At 41.5% G+C, this 19856-nt stretch overlaps 1 protein-coding gene across 1 annotated transcript in view; it reads left to right on the top strand.

Moving 5' to 3' along the window:
* The window catches only part of ACOXL (acyl-CoA oxidase like), a 351756-nt gene that overhangs the window by 147005 nt on the left and 184895 nt on the right, over nt 1-19856 (top strand). Inside the window, exon 11 of the mRNA XM_041756084.1 lies at nt 9521-9637. Within this exon, the coding sequence (XP_041612018.1) occupies nt 9521-9637 (117 nt within the window). The remainder of the gene's footprint in view (nt 1-9520; nt 9638-19856) is intronic.

The following is a 19856-nucleotide window of genomic DNA, read 5'->3' as shown; positions in this document are numbered from 1 at the left end:
GAGGGAAAATCAGACTGCCCACACCAGGCAGTCTCAGCTATAATTTATGGCTTCACGTCTCCTACCATTGTAATTTTGTTTTGCATTCATTAGTATATGATTTCTTTAAAAGAATGATCTCAAAGAATCACAGTTCTGATGGCTAACATTAACCATATTCCAGGAATAGGATGCTGATTTAATATTTAATAATCCATGTAACACAAAATGTTAAGTAAAACTAGAAAACTCACATAATCATTATCAATTGGTAAAGAAAAAGCATTTGAAAAATTCAACATACATTCTTGACAAAAATTTTCAAATAGAAATACCAAGAAATGTGCTAAACCTGATAAGACCATTTACAAAATAATTTATAGTCCACATACTTAATGGTGAAAGGCTGAATGCTTTCCCCCTAATGTTGGGAATAAGGCAAGAATATTTACTCTCACCACTCTCATTCAATATAGCAATGGAAGTTGTAGCCAGTGCAATAAGGCGGGAAAAGAAAATAAAAACAATATAGATTGGGAAGTAACTAATACAGTTGTTTGTATGTGATGATATGATTGTTTATATAGAAAATCTCGAAGTATTTACAAAAAGTCCTAGAACTAAGAATTGAGCAATAAGGTTACAGGATACAAAATAAGGTTACAGGATGCAAAAATCAATTGTATTTTTATATGCTAGCAATGAATGCAAGGGTACCAGAATTTGAAATATGATATCATTTACAATTGTTTATAAATATTGAAATACCAGGTGCCTGGGTGGCTCAGTTGGTTAAGTGTCTGCCTTTGGCTCAGGTCATGATCCCAAAGTCCTAGGATTGAGTCCTGCATCAAGCTCTCTGGTCAGCAGGGAGTCTACTTCTCTCTCTCTCCCTCTGCCCCACCCCCTGCTCATGCATGCTCTCTCTCTCAAAATAAAGAAATAAAATATTTAAAAACTGAAATACTTAGATGCAAACTTAAACAGATGTAGAACTTATATGCTGAAAACTGCAAAACCCTGAGGAAAAAAATCTAAGATCTAAATAAATGGAAAGACAAACCATGTTTGTAAATTGAAAGATTGCTGTTGTTTTAAGAGCCTATGGGTACCCTTTAACTTTAAGGCTATGGATTGAGAGGGAAAGCAGGGGCAGCAGCCAGACCTTAAGCTACTTGGGTATGTCCCATTGCCAAGAACAGCCTAAAGCCAGACTAAAGCATTACAAAATGGATGCCAGCCCCTAAAGAGTATTTCATTACTTAGTTTTCCTCTCCTGATGATCAACCTCGCGAAGGGGTTACCTAGAAAGTGTTAATGCTCAGTATTTGTCTTCTTTCTCTCACTGCACATACTTGGTGGTCTGGTTTGCTATCTCCAGGATGACAGTAGGCTCTGGATGGCTGTTGATGCAGGCAGGATGCACATATATCCTGCAGCTGCCATACGATGGAAAGGAAGGCTGGCTCCCAAAGTGGTTGGCCCTCTTGCTTCCTCACCTCTAATAGCTGAGGTGCTGGAGGTTCTGCAATATCTCTGCAGTGGTGCTGATGATGGAAGATTTATCTTTTGCTCTCTGTATGTATAAATTTTTAAAATATGAAAATAATTCAACAGTGAAATTATTAGCCCACCCCAGGCAGTCTCAGCTATAATTTATGGCTCCGTGTCTCCCGCCATTATAATTTTGTTTTGCATTCATTAGTATATGATTTTTTTTTAAAGAACAATCTCAAGGAATCACAGTGCTGACGACTAACATTAACCACCATGTCACTCATAGATATTACTGAGGCTGTTATTCTGAAAAGTAAATTAATTTCCCTTGTGTGAGAACCATCTGAATAACATTCACATTCCTCTCTAGGGTAGGCTGATTGACTCTAGAAAGAACCTGCTGCTTCTATGGCAACATAATGTGCTGAAAGGCTCTGCCCACCCCAACTTCTCTGGCTCTGTTTTGTCCATCTTATTGTCCTTCCCTGGAATTCGGGAAGAAGAAAATTGGCTGGTGTTTTGGGGTACATAAAAGTGTCAGGTGCTTTTAGGAAGCATCATATGCTTTCCAATGCACAGACACACACAAATATGCACACACACACATAATTTTCCAAAACATCAGTAAACAGCTTATTTTCTTTTATGTCAGCAATTTCATTATTTTTAATATAAGGTTGAGTGGAAGAGACTTTCCCCTTCACCCATAACTTTTTTCTCACAACAATTTAAGTGATGCAAAATACATTGGTGCTTTGTTTGGGTTAACAAAGAGTGCTTTTTCGGGGGAAATATTAAAATGTGTTTTCTAGAACAAGGATGACTAGAAGAGAAGATAATTTTAGGGACTTGGGAAAATGGTAGTGATTGTGATGATGACACCTGCAATGCCTGTAAGACCTAAATGCATATGGGCAACATCTCACTTAGTTCTTACCATCATTGTCAGCCTATTTTAGGGCTCAACGAATTTGTGTAACTTGCTCAGGTTAACATAGCAGTTGTCAGAGTCTGTATGCAAACCAGCTTTGTCTGATCCAAACCGTGTTTTAACCACTATCTCCTGCCTTCCCTTCTCTGATGCCTGGGGTGATGTGATGTTGACTTGGTCCCAGGATGGTCTCCTATGGGCAGCATGAAGCACAAGAAGTGGATAAGAACAAATTCAGTGAGAGGCAGCCAGGCTCACTGATGTTTATTCTGAAGGAGATTGAACCTTTGTGTGTTGGGTCAGATCTACTCTTGTTTATGTCATTGAACTGTCACAGAAGAACCTGGAATTGGCCAATCTTCAGATTCAGAGTGACCCAAGCCTGGTCTCCACTGGATGGTCAGGGTATAATGGTTATAATCCTGCATTATAAAGTCAGCCAGAAGTGGCCCACTCAATGGAAATATGGGGATGGCACTGCAGGTTTACTCTGCCTTGTGTTGTCTCTTATCTAAAGGGTTTCTGGCGTCTCCCCTGGGGTCATCCATCCACTGGTGGGGGGAATGGCCTGATCCTAATCCCTTATGGTTCTGCAGCCTGCTCCATTTGGTACTACTATTCCAGTGCTAATTTACAAGGTGGACCGTCTTTGTAGCCTGGGTAGCAGAATGTCAGTCCCTACCTGGCAGTGGCCATGACTTTAGACCTACAGGTTTCCTGTTGAGGCCTTTATAATTCTGGGGTTTTGATTTGGTGTAACCTTTGGAGAAAGGAAAGAAAAAAGAAAAAAGAAAAAGCTCTTTCTGCACTCTCTGGCTGAGAAACTGTGGGCTCTAGTGTCTATTTGTGGATTTGGGGTGGCTGTCTCTGCACTCTCTATAGACTTTTTGACACTGACAAAAAAAGCACCCTCATTTCTTTTCATATCTGAAATATTTTCATGTTTATAAATTTGTCATTGTCATGGACTCCATCAAACCATTAATGATCACCTATTCTATTCTGTGGTGGTTGGATTGAGAGACCGTTCAGAATTGGGAGAAAGAAAGGTGTTTTGAAGGTGCAAAAGTTATTTGAGATTGCCACAGGATCAGAAGGGTACTTTGAGAATTCTTCCTTGAGCCAATTTTGCACATTTAATTACAAGCAAGGCTACTGTTAAAAAAAATTTACATATATGCTACACATACACACCTTTTATCTTGCCTATAGACAGATTTGAAGATGCCCATTTGAAGAATTCTAGCTAAAACATGGTAATGTAGCATCTTGAGCCTGATGTTTTAATGCAGGATTGCTTTGTCGGAATCCAAGGACAAACTAAGTGCTCAGCTTTCCAAAAAATAAATAAATAAATAAATAACAAGAGTTATGTGGAGCTGGGACCCTTCCATGATCCCAAGCTTGACCCCAGGGTGGGGTTGGTTGAGATTGGCTTGGGGTTGGGGGTCAGGGTGTCTGCTGACATTACTTGATAATAAGAAGCCAGATTTTTACATCCTGGTTGGATAGCTGAACCAAATCTGCTGGGTCTGACCTGTGGCATTAAAATATCCTGCTTTGTAACATAGTTTCCCTGTGGGTTTCTATGTCTAGGAGCATCCCAGGAAAGGGAGAAACAGGGATAGATGGTCTGTGGGCTCTCTGAGTGGTCGGAGGGTCTCTGTTGGGGGCCAGTGGAAATGGGGTGTAGTGGTCCACCTGTGGGGCATTCACAAGCTCCCTTGAAGCCTGCCTGTGGCCGAGATTAATGAGGGAAGGTGGCCACAGGGAGTGTGGCCTGGGCCCAGATTTTGCTCAGCTTTTGTCTGCAGAGGTCAGCACTTTGACAGTAAAGGAGGAAGGTTTTGTCCTTCCTCTCTCTGGCAGCAGGGATGCCTGTGAACCAGCTTACGCCAAGAAGTCTCAGGGTCAAGGGCGAGGCCCAGCCACAAAGCTCTTCTCCTTCTTCCAATTTGACTGGATGTCATTCAGAATAGACTGATGCAATGATGCTGCAGAGCAGGAAACATGCAAAGCAATTATCTTTTTAGTAGGTCACTGGCCTCCTTTGGGAGAAGAGACCAGGGGGAGATGGGAAGGCGGGCAGCTCGGCCTCCCCCAGAGGCTGCGCGCGCAGTAGCTGCATTGGTGATTAATAGCCGTGTCACTTTCCATGAACGTTGCTTTAAGCAGCCGTGTTCAAAATTGAGTGGGAATGAAATAAAACAACTTAAAATAGATGTTTCCTCTATTCCTTATGAGTTGCTGGAATCCAGAAATAGCTTTTCAAATCTATAATTTTAAATGGCATCATTCACAGCATTCTCAGAGCCGTGGCTTTATTTTCACATGGATGTTGCTGTGTGCACATGCATCACTTCTTGTTTTTAAAGAGCATGAAAAATTTGAGCTTGGTGACTTTGAGGTTTTTTCGGCACTGAAATAAAAATCATGATCACAGAGAAAAATATAGCCTTTACATGTGTTTTTAAAGAAAAATAGTAACCCAGCAGAGGAAAGACAGGAAGAATATTGTGCCCATATAGATCATAAACTGGAGCAGTAAAAAGGTCTGGCAGCCAGTAATTGCTGGCCAGCTGCAGGGATTACAGCCCTGTGAGCTGTGTTCAGGGCAGCCTGCCAGGACGCTGGCAACCAGAAGTTGGGCCTGGACCATCATGACCCGCAGTGCAGTTGCTGAGTCCAGGGGTGTAAATAGGTGGGTGACCACACAGTGGCAGGGCAGGGTGCCTGCACTGGTCACACCCTTTCAGACACAGAGACTTGGGGCCCCCTGTCTCTGCTGCCTGTGTTGGAGCCAGGCTGCCAGTTCGGAGGCCGATAGTGGCAGTCATAGGGATGACCTCTGGCTGCACCTCTGGACAGAAGGGTCACTAGACTTTAGTATCACTTTTGTCCTGGGGAAGCCAAAGAACGCATCGGATGGGTAAGAGGCCAGCAGGAACCCTCAGCTCAAACCTTTGGGGACTATCGCTGTCTGGGGCCAGAGGGAGGGAGGGAAGGCGGGCGGGTGCTGTGTGCTTTCTGCCCACTTATTTCTTCTAATCCCTGGCAAGAAACAAAAACAAACAAAAAACCACAACAAAACAAGACAAACCAGGGGTGGGATGGGCTGCTGAGCATAAAGGCAAGGTGGATTCCTAATCTGAAATTCTTCTTCCAGCCCTGTGCTAACTGCCTGCTAGCTCCCACTCAGCACTTCAGTGTCTGACCATTGACCTTTTCTTGGGACATCTGGTAACAAGTAAATATTCCAAGGAGACATGGAGGGGTGGGTGGGTGAAGGAATTGGGTATGGAACTGCTGAGATGGTAGGACATTCTATCTGTCACCTTGCTTTCTTTTTCCTGAGTACTCCTACCCAGCCAGCCTGGGGTACATCAACACAGAACAGGCTGGCCTCATAGGTTTTGTTCAGGTATGGTGAGACCAACCTATCAGGGGACAACCGCCATTGAAAAGATAGCTTGTTGCAGTTCCCAGGAGGAGGGGGTATTCCATGGCATTCAAAGCCATATGGGAAGCACCAGGGATGGTCAAGAGGCAATGGGAACAAGGGGGAACATGGTTTATTGTGGTTTCTGTGAGAAGGAATGGGGGAGGAAGGACCAGCTGGCTAAGCAGGTTTAGGATTGTCTAGTATGAATAATTACAGAGGGTTATGGGGCATTGGAGCTTTGTTGTCTGGTACCTGGCCCTAGGGGACAGTACCCACTTTAAAAAAAGTCTGGTAAAGGTTGGGGTTGTGGGCTCTGGACTGGTTAGCTTGCATGTGAAAGATTGACAGGCAAAGTAGTTCTTTGCTCTCTGTAGGCATTGGCTAGCCCTGGGAAGGCCAGTCCCTCAAGGGTCAGGAAAGAGGGCTCCAGGTGGCAATGCATCAAAACATGTGGTCAGTACAGGTGCACCCTGTGCTGGCATGAAAGATAGAAGTGCTTCCACGGGGGAGGAATAACGGGTGAAATGCTCAGGGCATTCCAAGGAGAAGTAGCTCCCTCCTTTGCTTGGCTTGGTTTGGTTTTTGAAGAGGCATGGCACGAATGGGAGACAGTGTCAGTGGGAGGGATGGGTATTTGGCTAAGCCACCAAAAATACAATGTGTGGCAGCCGAGTGAGGTTGGCTGAGAGCCTTGCCTGGACAGAGGCCCAGGATGGGAAGTGTCTGAAGGGGCTTAGCAGAAAAAACAGTTGGGACACTCAAGTAAGGCCAAAGTAGGCTTTTGAATGCCAAGCTGAAACATTTGGATTTCATGCTGTATGAGCTGGCCAGAGCTGTTCTGTTTTGCCCCCTGGTTCTGTTAATGAATTCATAGACTCATAGAGAATGCCTATGCCTGGCCGTATATCATAATCCCAGAACTTAATTAACAGGTTAGGATGCTGATGTAAATGTATTGTGGGTGAAAAAGAGAAATCCCCTGTGGCAGGGCTTGAAGACTCAGTGCCTCCCAGGCCTGCAGGTAATGTCAGCGAGCAGAAAGGGCTCAGGGGACCCTGGGGAACAGCCATGTCCTAAACGGAGGAGTCAGCAGGCTCTGAGCTCCAGTGGATCAGATCAAGGGAATGGAGTCCAGATTTACCAGATCTTCCTAGTTTTTGAGAAAACCTGGGAAGTCAGAGTCTTGTATAATCTCCTGAGTTTTGTGAAATTGCCTGGTAAGTCTGCGGCAGCTCACCAGCGAAACTCTTTCCTCCCTAACAACACAAAAAAAGGTCTGAGCCCTGCCACATGGGCTCCTGGTGGCCTCTTTCTGCTCTGCACCTGGCCTCCTAATTGAATTGTGAGAATCAAAGGGGAAATGGGACGGTTATAAGGTGTACCTGAATTAGGAAAGTAAGCCATACCAGGTCAGGGGTCAGACCTGGCATCCCATCCGAAGACCTTCCCTGAGGTCTTGAGAGAGCTATTGCATTGTGCTTCATCTCCATTTCCTCATTGGCAAAATCCACCCATCCATCCATCCATCCATCCATCCATCCATCCATGCATTCATTCATACTGTGTGTGGGGCCAAGACAAATACTTCACACACAAAAACATAATTTGATGGGATGCTTTCTAAAGTGGCATTGCTATTGTAATTATTTTTTAGCAAAACAAAAGCTAAAAAGTGTAATGATCAGGGGCTTCTTTTCCTGGTGCTGTGTGGATAAAGTTCACTCTAGCAGCACATTAGGAAATACTGATGGGCAGCCCCGGTGGTGCAGCGGTTTAGCGCCGCCTGCAGCCCGGGGTGTGATCCTGGAGATACGGGATCGAGTCTCACGTCAGGCTTCCTGCATGGGGCCTGCTTCTCCCTCTGCCTGTGTCTCTGCCTCTCTCTCGCTCTCTCTGAATAAATCAATCAATCAATCAATCAATCAATCAAAAAAAAAAAAGGGAAATACTGGTGATTGACAGAGTGAGATGGGGGTGGGGTTACATGCAAGGCTCTCCTGCCCACATCACCTGGTCTAGTTTTCTCTGTGTGTAGAGCTGTGAGCTCAACAGCTGTGCCTCAGCCTTCTTGACCCTGGTGGATGCCCAGCACCTAAAGTGGTGCTGACACAGAGCAGGTGCGAAGATGTCCCCCAGAGGAGTGAGTCTCATGTGTCAGTGAATGCCTTTGGTACACAAAATTTCAGCCACAGCGACCATAGAAAAAGCTACAGTATAATCATAGCACTGAAAAATGGAAGTTAAGAGAACAAGGACAAATGGAATTTAAATTGACCTGACATTATGATGATGCCACTATTGGATCTGTGATTTTTTCTTACTGGTTTCACAGTGCTCCAGCAAAAGCTGAGAAGTTTCTCTACAGGCTGTCAGGCCTCATTTGATGCCATGCCCCACTGTTGTCAGTGTACACTGGGGCAGACAGAGGGCAGACTTGGGTAGTGATCCTCAGACAACCAATGGTAGGATGGTTAGACTGTGCCTGGGGAAGCTCAAAAGCCACCCCCTGTATGTCCCTCTAGTCATATGTGTCCTTACCACCTCCCACCCACACAGCAGGGACAGGCTATGAATTCTAGACATAGTATGCATGAAGAAGATCATGGTGTCCTTCTTTTAAGAACAAATAAAGACCATATTAAAGCATCAAATTATGTTTAAGAAGGTCTATCAAATATAAAAAAGTTTTAAAATTTGTTTCCCTTCTCTCCTTGTGATAGATAGATATCCTCCCTTCACTGGTGTCTGAAGCAGGAGGTTGCTCTGCCTGTTAGATAATATAGTACCCTGTGTGCATGTGTGTGCATCCCAATATGCACATGCACCTGTGTGCATGTGTGTGTGCATGCATGTGTGTGTCTGTGAGATGGTCTTTCAGAAATCAATATGAAGGTCACAGGTGTTCAAAAATAAGATCTGCCAGGCCCAGGGCTGGGGAGCATCACAGGGCTCAGGAGGAGGTGACTTCCAAAAGGCCAGGCTCTTTGCAATCTGCTGCCGAGGGATTCTGTAAGATTAGTCCCCGGGTGTTGCCTATGGGGATAATCCCAGGCCACTTCAGGAACCACACTGAGGAAGGTTACCATCCGCCCCGATGCCACTGATGCCACTGCGAAATGCAGCAGCTGCTCACAGAGCACAGGATTTACGGCAGGATGTGAACACCCTTCTGTGTGGAACTGCAGAGGAGATTTAGGTGGGCTGAAAGTAATGGCCTGCCCATGAATCTGACAGGAGCACCGGGGTTAGCTATGCCTCCTTGTTGAGAATGTCCTTTTGAAATATGTTCTAGGATATTGCGCTTGTCCTATTAATTATGTCACAAACTTCGTAAAGCTGAATAATTAATGATCACAGGGCACTTGGAACTATAAAATGCCATGTAAATGTTAAGGCATAAAAATTATTCTGTGTATTAATTAAATAGATAGGATGCTTTAAAAATATTCCATGGTGGGAAAATAAATTTCTAGAAGAGCTGAAAAGCTTTTTTGTTGGATTGTCCTAAGAAACTTTTGATATCTAATTATCTTAATCACATTTTAGGAGACTTGGGCATTCCTTATTCTGAAGCATTTGAAAGGCAAAATGGCTGCTTGACATGTTTAGCTCAGAAAATGAAGTCGCCTATTGAATTTTGGTAAAAATTGTGTCTGCTTGATTCTCTCTAGCCGGAGGCAGTTTGGTCCTAAAGCCAAGGAAGAAGTCAAGATCATTGAGCACCAAACACAGACCCTTCGGCTGATGCCTCACCTGGCCACAGCCTTGGCCTTGACCTTCGCCAGCAGGTGAGATGGCTCTCAGGGTTTTCTCTCTGAAGATGAGTGTGAGCTCCTGCCTGGCATCAGTGAGGAGTGAGAGGGGAGAGGCAAGCAGGGGCTTCATCTTCTAGCTGGGAGTAGGAAAGAGTCTGTGTTTGAAGTCTAATGCACAGGTTAAAAGTGATGTCTGACTCTTGATTATCTGTATATCCAAGTGAGAGAAGCCTCAAACCAACATTTCTCCACAGTTTCTGAAAGAAACAGAACAACACTCTTGGCTGTAAAGAGTGCTCTACCTCTGATAAAGGTTCTAATTTAAAGTTTTCAAAAACAGGTCAAGGTGTATGCATATGCGGGTAGGGAGGTAAGAGTCAGGCTATTGAATAACACAGTAATCATACTATAAATTTACATGGAGCTTTGCATTTTATAGCAGGCTTCCTTCCATCTATGCCTCTCAGCTATTCCTCCTCAAAGCCCCGGGAGGTTGTCTAGGCAGCTGTGTGTCATCACCACCTTCTAAAGGTCAGAAAATTGGGGGATTTGCCTAAGATCACAGGGTCTGGGAGTAGACGTACTGGGAATATAACTCCAGACTTTGGACCTTTATCCTGTGTTCTCTCGTCCTTATGCAATCCTGCTTCTTAGAGTATTCACTTCTGAGTAATTTAGAATCGGTGTGTGTTTGAAATTTACTGCACAAATGGCTAGACCGGCTAGACCGGGATTTCTAAAAGTAAGGTAATCGAGAAGCCCTGCCAGTCTGGTGTGCTGCTGGCTCGTGTGGCTGCCTGGCTACTGCTGGCCTGGCTACACTTCTGCACTGGGATTCCAGGCTTCTCAAACAGCAAGTCCTACAGACTGAACTTCTGGTAACGCTAACATCAGTCAATCCCAGCCACCCAGAAGAAAATGTGAATCCCTCACATCCAATATCTTACTTAAAATATTTTTTAATGCTTTTTGAGATTTAATTAGCATATGAAACAATGTACAGATTTTAGGGTATAGTTCAATGACAAACATATACCCTTGTGTAATGAACACTCCAACCAAATAGAAAACATTTCCCTCTTTGCAGTTGCCCCTCACCTCACCACCACAGCCCCACCACTCACAACCACCTTTCTGAACTTTATCCCCAAAGCTTAGTTTTGTCAGGTCTTGAACTTCATATAAATGGCAACATATAGTATGAGTATGTATTTTTTGTGTGTCCAGTTTATTTTGTTCAGCATAATTAATGTCTTCATGTTCCTCAGTGTTGTTGGTAGTTTGTTAATTTTTAGTGCTGAGTTGTAACATTAAATGAATAAACCATAATTTTTAAGTCCATTTTCCCAGGGCTGAACATTTGGGTTGTGTCTAGTTTTTTAGCTGCTAGGAATAAGACACAATGAATACTCTTGTACAAGTCTCTCATTTTTCTTAGGGTAAATACCTAGAGAGGATTTGCTGGGTAATTAGATATGTGTATGTCCAACTTTATAGAAACTGCCATTTTTCAGAGAGGTAGTACCATTTTATACTCATTTGAGCACTGCATGAGAGTTCTGGTTACTCTATCCTGAGATATGTTTAGTATCTCAAAAGTGTTACCAAAAAAAATCAAGTTGTATGAGTCATCTAAGTCTGTTCTTTTTCAAAATTGTCTTGGCTGTTTTGACTTGTCTGGGCACTTTGCATTTCCATATACAATTTTGGACTTGCTTTTCAGGTTGTGTGTGTGTGTGTGTGTGTGTGTGTATGTTTTTAAACAAAAAGTCTGATTGTATTTATCTGTGATTGCATGGAATCTCTTAAGCAATTCAGGCAGTGCTGGGTCTTTCAAATCCAAGAAGATGGTTTATCTCTCTATTTATATAGGAATTTAATTTTTCTTAGCATGTTTTATAATTTACAGTATAGAGATCTTTCACATTTTTTTTACTAAATTTATTCAAATGGAATTGCTTTTAAAATTTAATTACTGTTTCTTAATGTTATATGGAGATGTAATTGAATTTTTTTATATTGACCTCTATATTCTCACTAAATTCACTTATTAGATCTAATATATTTTCTCTATATATAATCATATCACATGTACATGAGGAGAGTCTTACTTCTCCCTTGCCAATATTTGTACCTTTTAAAAATCCTTTTTCTTGTCTTGTTAGACTGGCTAAAATCTCCATTACAATATTGAATAGCAATGGTGAGAGTGAACATTCTTATTTTGTTCCTGATTTTAGAGGAAAAGCATTCAGTATTTCCCATTAAGTGTGAACATTCACTGTAGGATTTTTGTGGGTGACTTAGTAGACTAGGGAAGTTCCCCTATACTCTTAGTTAGCTGAATGTTTTTAACATGGATGTTGGATTTTGACTTAATTTTTGCCTCTATTTAGCTGATTATATGAGATTTCTTCATTATATTAATGGAATGAGTTACATTGATTACTTTTCAAATGTTGAGCCTGATTTACATTCTTGAAATCCTTGGCCATAATGTATTATAATACCTTTATATTATTGGATATAAATTGGTAATGTTTGTATAAGGAATTTTGTGTATGCTTGTAAAGAATATCATTTTCTTTCCTTTGAGATGTCCTTGTTAGGTTTTGGTATAAGGGTTATGCTGTCCTCAGAGCATGAATAGGAAGGTGGTCTCTTCCCCTATATTTTCTCAAGGAGTTTTTATAAGATTGATATTATTTCTTCCTTAAATTTGATAGTATTTACTAAGAAGCCATCTGGGCATGGTTTTGTTTTTAATAGGAAGATTTTTGGTACTCTGTTATTTCCTTAACAAATAGGATTCTTAAGATCACCAAGTTCTTCTCTGTCACTTTTTGTTAATTTACGTTTTTCAAGGAATTTGTCCTTTTCCTCTAATTTGTAAAATATATCTAAGTTGTTATTAATATTTCCTTATTATAATACTAATGTCTATAGGATCTGTAGTAATGACCCTTCTGATTTCTAATATAGTTTTGGGCTTTGTTTAAGGGTCAATTTTGCAAGATGTTTATCAGTTTTGTTAATCTTTTCAAATAATATACTTTTGTCTTGAGTGCTTTTCTTACATTTTTGTCCATTTTCTGTTATTGATTTAATTTCTGGTCTTTATTATTTTCTCACTTCTATTTAGCTGGGAATTAATCAGCTTTCTTTTTCTAGTTTTTCCTAGCTCATTGGTCTAAAACCTTTCTTTATAAAATAAAAATGTATTATTAAAAAATTTTCTGCTCATTTTGTTTTGTGTATTTTTAAGCTTTGTTATTTAGAACATACATATTTTGGGTTATATCTTCTAGAGGAATTTAGCCTATTATATTAACTGTTTCTCTTTGTATCTGGCAATTTTTTTTGTCTTGAAGTTTACTTTCTTTGCTATTGTTTTAACCATACCAGTTTTCTAATGCCTAGTGTTTTCATGTTATATCTCTTCCCACCCTTATATTTTAACCTGTCATTGAATCAACCTACATGTGCCATTATGAGATTTTTATAAATAGCCTATGGCAAGGTCGTGCTTTCTATCCAATTTGATAATCTTTAACTTAAAATGTTAAGGTCATTTTTATTTGCTATAATTCCTAGTAAGTCTACCATTTTGCTACTTGCTTTGTTCTGTCTCCATTTCTTCATTCTCTTTCTTTTTCCTAGTGAACACTTTAAGTATCATATTATGCATCCTTATCTTGCCAGTACCCACCTTGAATTGGTATTATACCACTTTATATATAATGTAAACTTGTAAGACTATAATTCTTTCTTTTTGGGGGAAGCTATTGAGGTTGTTTTTAGTATTTCATTTTATCTCCACTCAGATTTTACCTGTACTTCTTTTCTTTTTCTTTTTCCCAAAAAATCTGGAGTGTGTGTATTTCAGCTACTTGAGTGATTCTAGTTAATGGACAGAGTTAAGGACTGCAGCAGCTTTTTAGGAAGCTTCTTAGTGTAACCTGGAAATAAACTTCACTAACAGATAAAAGACGGCAGTATTAAATTTCATGAAAATTTAAATTGGATCAAAATAGCCTGATATAAAACCTGGTAATTTTTCACATGCATGGCAATGGAAAATACAATTCTTCTTTGAATTTTTTGCCCAGTGGTAAAAAATTACAAGCTATTAAGTATTACAAAGAGGCTAGAGTATCTACACATTTACCTCTTTGTTCACTATTCATAATCCATGACACAGGAAGTTAATAGACCACATAACAAAGAGTTGCCATATATTCCACATTTATAAGTTTCTATATACACACATATGTACTTGCATCTTTAAGTATAACAGAAGTGTGATATGTACAGCATGTTTCCTTTTTCTTCAGCTCTATTTCTTTTTTAGCTTGATTTAAACTTAATTTACCTTGATTTTTCTAAGTGCTGTATTGCTGCTATTAGTAAACATTATTTTCTCTTGATTTTAGGGAGATACCTTCCAAATGCCAACATCAAAGAAATAGAGAGATCACAATTCTAGCTTAAGGTTTCAAGGGGAGAAATGAAAGGTTATTAATGGAAATTAATTAATAAAAAATCATGGAATCCTAAAAAAAAAAAAAAAGTCACGAAATCCTTATCATGTACCATGCAAAAGTAACATAGTACTGAACAGGACAGGGTCAGGTCCATGCCTCATCAAACTGTCAATCTAATTGACCTCAGGACCTTCCATTTTCCTGGCCTTCACTCCTTGCACCCACTGTGGTTTCTGGCCTGGCTCAGGGTCCCCATTGTGGTTCTATTGCTTCTTCCTCTTTATTTCTTTCTCCCTATCCCCCATTGTAGCAGGAGATTGACTCACTGAAAATTTGGTTATTGGAGGGTTGTCTGTGTTTTAAAACAAGCCCGGGGAGAAGCCGGTGTTTTCTGCAACATATTCTGGCTTTCCTGTTTCTCTCTAGTTTATAGCCCCTGGTGCACCTTCTCTGACTTGTACATAAAAAGTTCAATGAAGCTGATTGCAACTTGACAAAATCTTATGCTAAGTACCTCTGCCCACTTCACACACATTTTTTTTAAAAGGTTATCAAACCTTGCTTCTAGGCCCCATTTCCAAATTCCCATGGATATGATGCTGCCAATCAACTGGCTTCAAGTTTCAGGGTCTGGGTAACCTCAAGTTTGTTGAGTTACATGTTTATTCAATGTGCTGAATCCTTCTCAAGTACAGAGAAACACTCATGAGAGTAGTCTACCTTAAGTGTACGAGTCTAGAGTTAGGAGAGCAGGAAAAACAGACCACCAGCTAGGTCAGCTGGCCTTGCCTCTCCTCCTTTCTAATATGACAAGACATGAGTAGTTAGAGCTCACTTCATGGTTAAAAGGCAAGTAATAGAAATGAGGAGGGATGGCTTTTTCCAGTGCACATGTGTTTATATATTCAGTAATTACATGATACCTTGCTAATAGGTTTACCAGGTAAAATACAGTCCTCAAATGCATAATTTTTATGCATTTTTATCCAATGCATAATTTTTTAATCTAAGTATATCTTAATACTTAAACTAAAATACTTAAACTAAAAATTATGCATTGTTTATCTGAAATTCACATTTAAACGAGTCTCCTCTATTTCTGTTTATTAAATCTGGTGGTCCTACCTGGTAGGCCCTGGACACATGCTAGTGCTTGAGTCAAATACAGTCCCTGTCACATGGAGCATGTAGTGCCTTATCTGGAGCTTGACAGTAGAAGGTCAGCAAGCTACTTACCCTTGTCCTTATCCCCTTTCTTTCCCATTGCCTCCACAGGCCTGGAGAGAGGGAGGACTCCTCTAGCCCTTAGGGAGCCCAACCATCCTTATCCCCTTTCCTCCTCATTGCCTCCATAGGCCTGGAGAGAGGGAGGACTCATCTAGCCCTTAGGGAGCCCAACCATCCCCACCCTTCATCACTCACATTCTCTTGCCTTTAACAAGGAGGAGATGGAAACTCAATGTCCTTTGGAGCTTGTTCAGTCCAGGAAGAGACGGGACCTTTCTTCCCACTGACTGCTCAGCTGCTGGATATCAGGACTGACTTGATGAAGCGAGGGCTGGCATGGTGGGGGCCTCTGAGAAGAGATGATGGGCTCCTGAGAAGCCTGCCAGGTCTTTTCTCCTCCCACCTGTCCAGAGATGGCAGACATGTCCCTTCCTCCCTTTATTACATCACCTGTGTGTCAGGCACCTTTCCAGGCCCTGATGACTCAGCAGCCAACAGTCCTGTCTAGGTGGCTCACATGGCCAGGTAGGTTTCCTGTTTTCTGGCTTTGGGCATGGGTACCATCCTTAGGTTTCTTAATTAACCTCTTCCCATGGGGCCTAGGGCATCCAAGGCCTGCTTCTCACTGTCGAGTGCCAATGTTGCCCTGCATGCTCCCTGGTCTGGGGGCACACTGGTGGATACATGGCATGTGGGGTCTTCCTGGACATGTGAACCGCACCCTGGCTGATACGCTCTGCTCTTATCCACTGACTGCTGGCCATTAATGCTCACAGTGCCAGTTGCTGTTGTCTGCCATCACCTCTGAGACTCAAGTGTCCTGCCCCCACCCCACCAATTACCACATTCTAGTGAGTTTGCCCCCCTCGTGGGAATTATTCAAGGCCCCCCTCCTTATTACCTCACCGGGGCCCTCCCCAGATCCCCTTCCTGTGCCCTGCCCCCCACATGCAGCCTGGTCCTCATCAAATCCATTCTCCACAAGCAACCACACCTAAATAGAATCTGAACTCTCACTTGACTGCTGGGACCCTCCCAGGGCCTTCCAGCCTCCTCCTTACTGGATAAACTTAAGCTCCCTCCTACAGCCTTGGAGTACCTTCCTCTGCCTGGCCCCTGCCAGCCTCCACCCCACCTCCATATCTTTTCTCTTCCACATTGAGGCTCTGTACTCAGCCCTTGCCCTGCTTTGGCCTTCCTCACAAGCAGCATCCCCACCTTGCCTCCACATTCATCTCTCACATCTTTGTTTTCCTTTACCGGGCAGTTCATTGTCATCTTTTGAGATCTAGTTCAGGCTATCATGTCTTCCAAGACACCTTCTCTAAGTCTCTCCTAGAATGAAGAGCCCCCTGATAAGCTCCTTTGAGCAGCTGGACCTCTCTTATCATTGTACCATTACTCTTGATTTGTGGTTGTGAATTCTTCATGCACAGAAATTGTGGATTCTTAATTTGGCATCTCCACATCAAAGAGTGCCTGACTCTCTGCACAGGTTGCTTCAACTGACCTGAATGAAATTGCCTTGTGTAATCACATCACACTTGGCCATGAGGTTATGTGGAGCTTTGCTTCCACACTTTCTGTTGGTCCCTAAAGCAGAAGTTCCATGATGTGAAGGAGTTAGTCCAAGAGCTAGCTGGCCAGGGTAGTTGGTAGCTGATACCTCTCCTGGGAATCATTTGGTGGGACTTGCTGCAAAAATGCATTTTCTAGCTTTTAACATCACTATTTTAAGTGTACCAGCCAAAGGGAGTATTTGGGGTCTGCCTCACCTCTTATTTCTTCCGGGCCAAATGGGTAGCTTAGGGAGTCCAGGCCGGGTTCCGGGCCAGGAGGGGCCACAGCACCATTGCTGTCAGCTCTCATTTGGATTCAGTCATTATCTCTGGCAATCTCTTTTTATCCAAAATCTCTAAGAATAAAATTATGATGATAACTAACACATATTCAGTTGCTTATCATGTATCACACACTGTCTTCAGTAACTTCTTGAACACCACAAGACAACTCACCAAGTTTATCTTTTTTTTAAAGGTTTTATTCATTTATTCATGAGAGACAAAGAGAGAGAGAGAGATTGAGAGAGAGAGGAGAAACACAGGCAGAGGGAGAAGCACGCTCCATGCAGAGAGCCCGATGTGGGACTCGATCCCGGGTCTCCAGGATCACACCCCGGGCCGAAGTCAGGTGCTAAACTACTAAGCCACCCAGGGATCTCTTATTTTTTTTAACTGATGTTTCCGTAGCACCTAGAACTGTGCCTGGCACAAAGTAAGGTTTCATTCATTTTCATGTGGAATCGCTGAGTGGGCAGAATGATATTTCATGGTTTCAGAAATTTACCAAAGACCTGTCCCTGTCAAAGAATGGAGTTCAGGATAGTTAAGGACTTAAGATATTCCTTAGCAAATGAATGCCACCATTTGTGCATTGAACTGTGTTTTTAATACAATCCTGAAATCTTATTGCTCAAAAGTCTTACTTTGCTGTTTTTATGTAAAGCACACTTTTGTAAATTGAATCCTGCCCTCTCACTGACTTAACGGTTTTAGAGATACTCTGCATTTCTCCTGAATCTTACCCTGAGGGTAGGTTCTAATAATTCAAGTGGCTGTAACTTATAAACAAACACTTCGCATTTCTAGAGGCATTGCCTATAAACTAAACATATTTAGAAATGGGAATATATTTTCCTATTATTCCTAATATAGGAATATGTTTTCCTATATACTTCCTATCATATTGAGGAATAATTTTTCTACATAATCCCTACATCTTAATTTATCTTCTGGGTCACTCTGAATTTCTTATATCAAATTTTCATAAGATACATACCTTCTGGACTCCAACATACTCTGCATACAGAAGGCTTCTCAGTTCTCCTTTGCAAGCAGACATGGGATATGATAAAGAATAAGAGTCACTGGATGCACCTCTCGTCTGGCAGATGGAGGCTTTCATCAGGGCCCATGTCCTATGAATTTTAAGTAAAGTGGGAAGCCAGTATTGCAAAGAGATTTCACCAGCTCTTTGCTAGGAGAGAGTTTCATGAGTCTTTCTTTCTTTTTTTTTTTTTTTAAGATTTTATTTATTTATTCATGAGAGATACAGAGGGAGAGGCATAGACACAGGCAGAGGGAGAAGCAGGATCCATGCAGGGAGCCCGATGTGGGACTCGATCCCAGGACTCCAGAATCACTCCCTGGGCTGAAGGCAGGTGCTAAACCGCTGAGCTACCCAGGTATCCCCCAAGTCCTTCTTTTCTTAAAGCCTATTTTGTTTCTTATTTCTCACCCATTTCTACCCTAGGGAATGATTAGAGCTGTGTGTGTGTGTGTGTGTGTGTGTGTGTGTGTGTGTGTGTGTTTAGGGAGATCAGCAGGGAGTCATATGTACATTTTTAAAAAATGCTCAGCTCTGAGATTCTCTGAGAATCATTGTAGGGCAGTCACAGCCCGGGAGTTGGATGATAGTACTATAGCATAGACTGAGAATGCTGTAAACTTTCTCAGGGCACTGATATGCACATTATTCATCATGAAAAGAGCATGATTTTAGGACTAGGAAGTCCTAGGTTTGACTCCTAGCTCTGTCCTGTTCTGGGAGACCTTGACTTAGGTATGTGACCTCAGTTGGCCCTCTGTTTCCCTATCTATCAAGTGGGGATATGATTTCCTATTTCATGGGGTTGTTGTAAAGATGAAGTTAGATAATAAATGTAGAAGCTCATTGCTTATAGTAGTTGCTCAATACAGTTAGGTTTTCTTCATCTAAGTGCCAATTAAACAAATGATGGTTTCCCTGTTTTTCCATTTGTCCCAGCTCAATGGTTTCAGTTATGAAGTTTGATAGCAGACTTGCCTATTTGCTGTAGAATGAGGCCCCAATGCAACATTTTTTGCATATTCAGGTTTCACTGAGGAAACAAGGATATTCAGACATTGTGAGATTATTCTATATGGATGGAAACAAGTAAATGAATACCTTGAGCCAAAATTAATTTTGTCATTAAGGAAATGAAAAGGCAAGCCACAGAATGGGAGGAAATGTTTGCAATACATATATCTGAAAATGGGATGTTATATAGAATATATGCTAACACTGAAAATATAATTCAACTAAAAATTAGATGAGCAAGCCAATAGATTTAAAAGATTCAAATAGACACTTGACAAAAGAATATATATAATGATCAGCCAATATATAATATATACATGAAAAGATGCTACTTATCAGGGAAATGCAAATTCAAACCATGAGGATACACTATTATGTATCCATTGGATTGACAAATTTAAAAAGACCAAAAAGACCAATTATTGGCAGACATAGAACAACCAGAACTCTCCTACACTGTGAGTAGGAATGTAAAATTGCACAACCACTTTGGAAAACTGTTTGGCAGTTTCTTAAAAAGTTAAAAATATATCTACCATATGACCCAGTCACTTCCCTCCTACATATTTACTGAAGAGAAATAAAGACATATGTCTCCCCTAAGATTTTACATGAATTTCCATAGTGTTTTCTTTGTAATA

Source organism: Vulpes lagopus, chromosome 5, assembly GCF_018345385.1.
Source record: "Vulpes lagopus strain Blue_001 chromosome 5, ASM1834538v1, whole genome shotgun sequence".
In the NCBI taxonomy this organism is placed as follows: domain Eukaryota; kingdom Metazoa; phylum Chordata; class Mammalia; order Carnivora; family Canidae; genus Vulpes; species Vulpes lagopus.
Note: the sequence above shows the minus strand (reverse complement) of the source record. Positions and strands in the feature narration are given on the sequence as shown.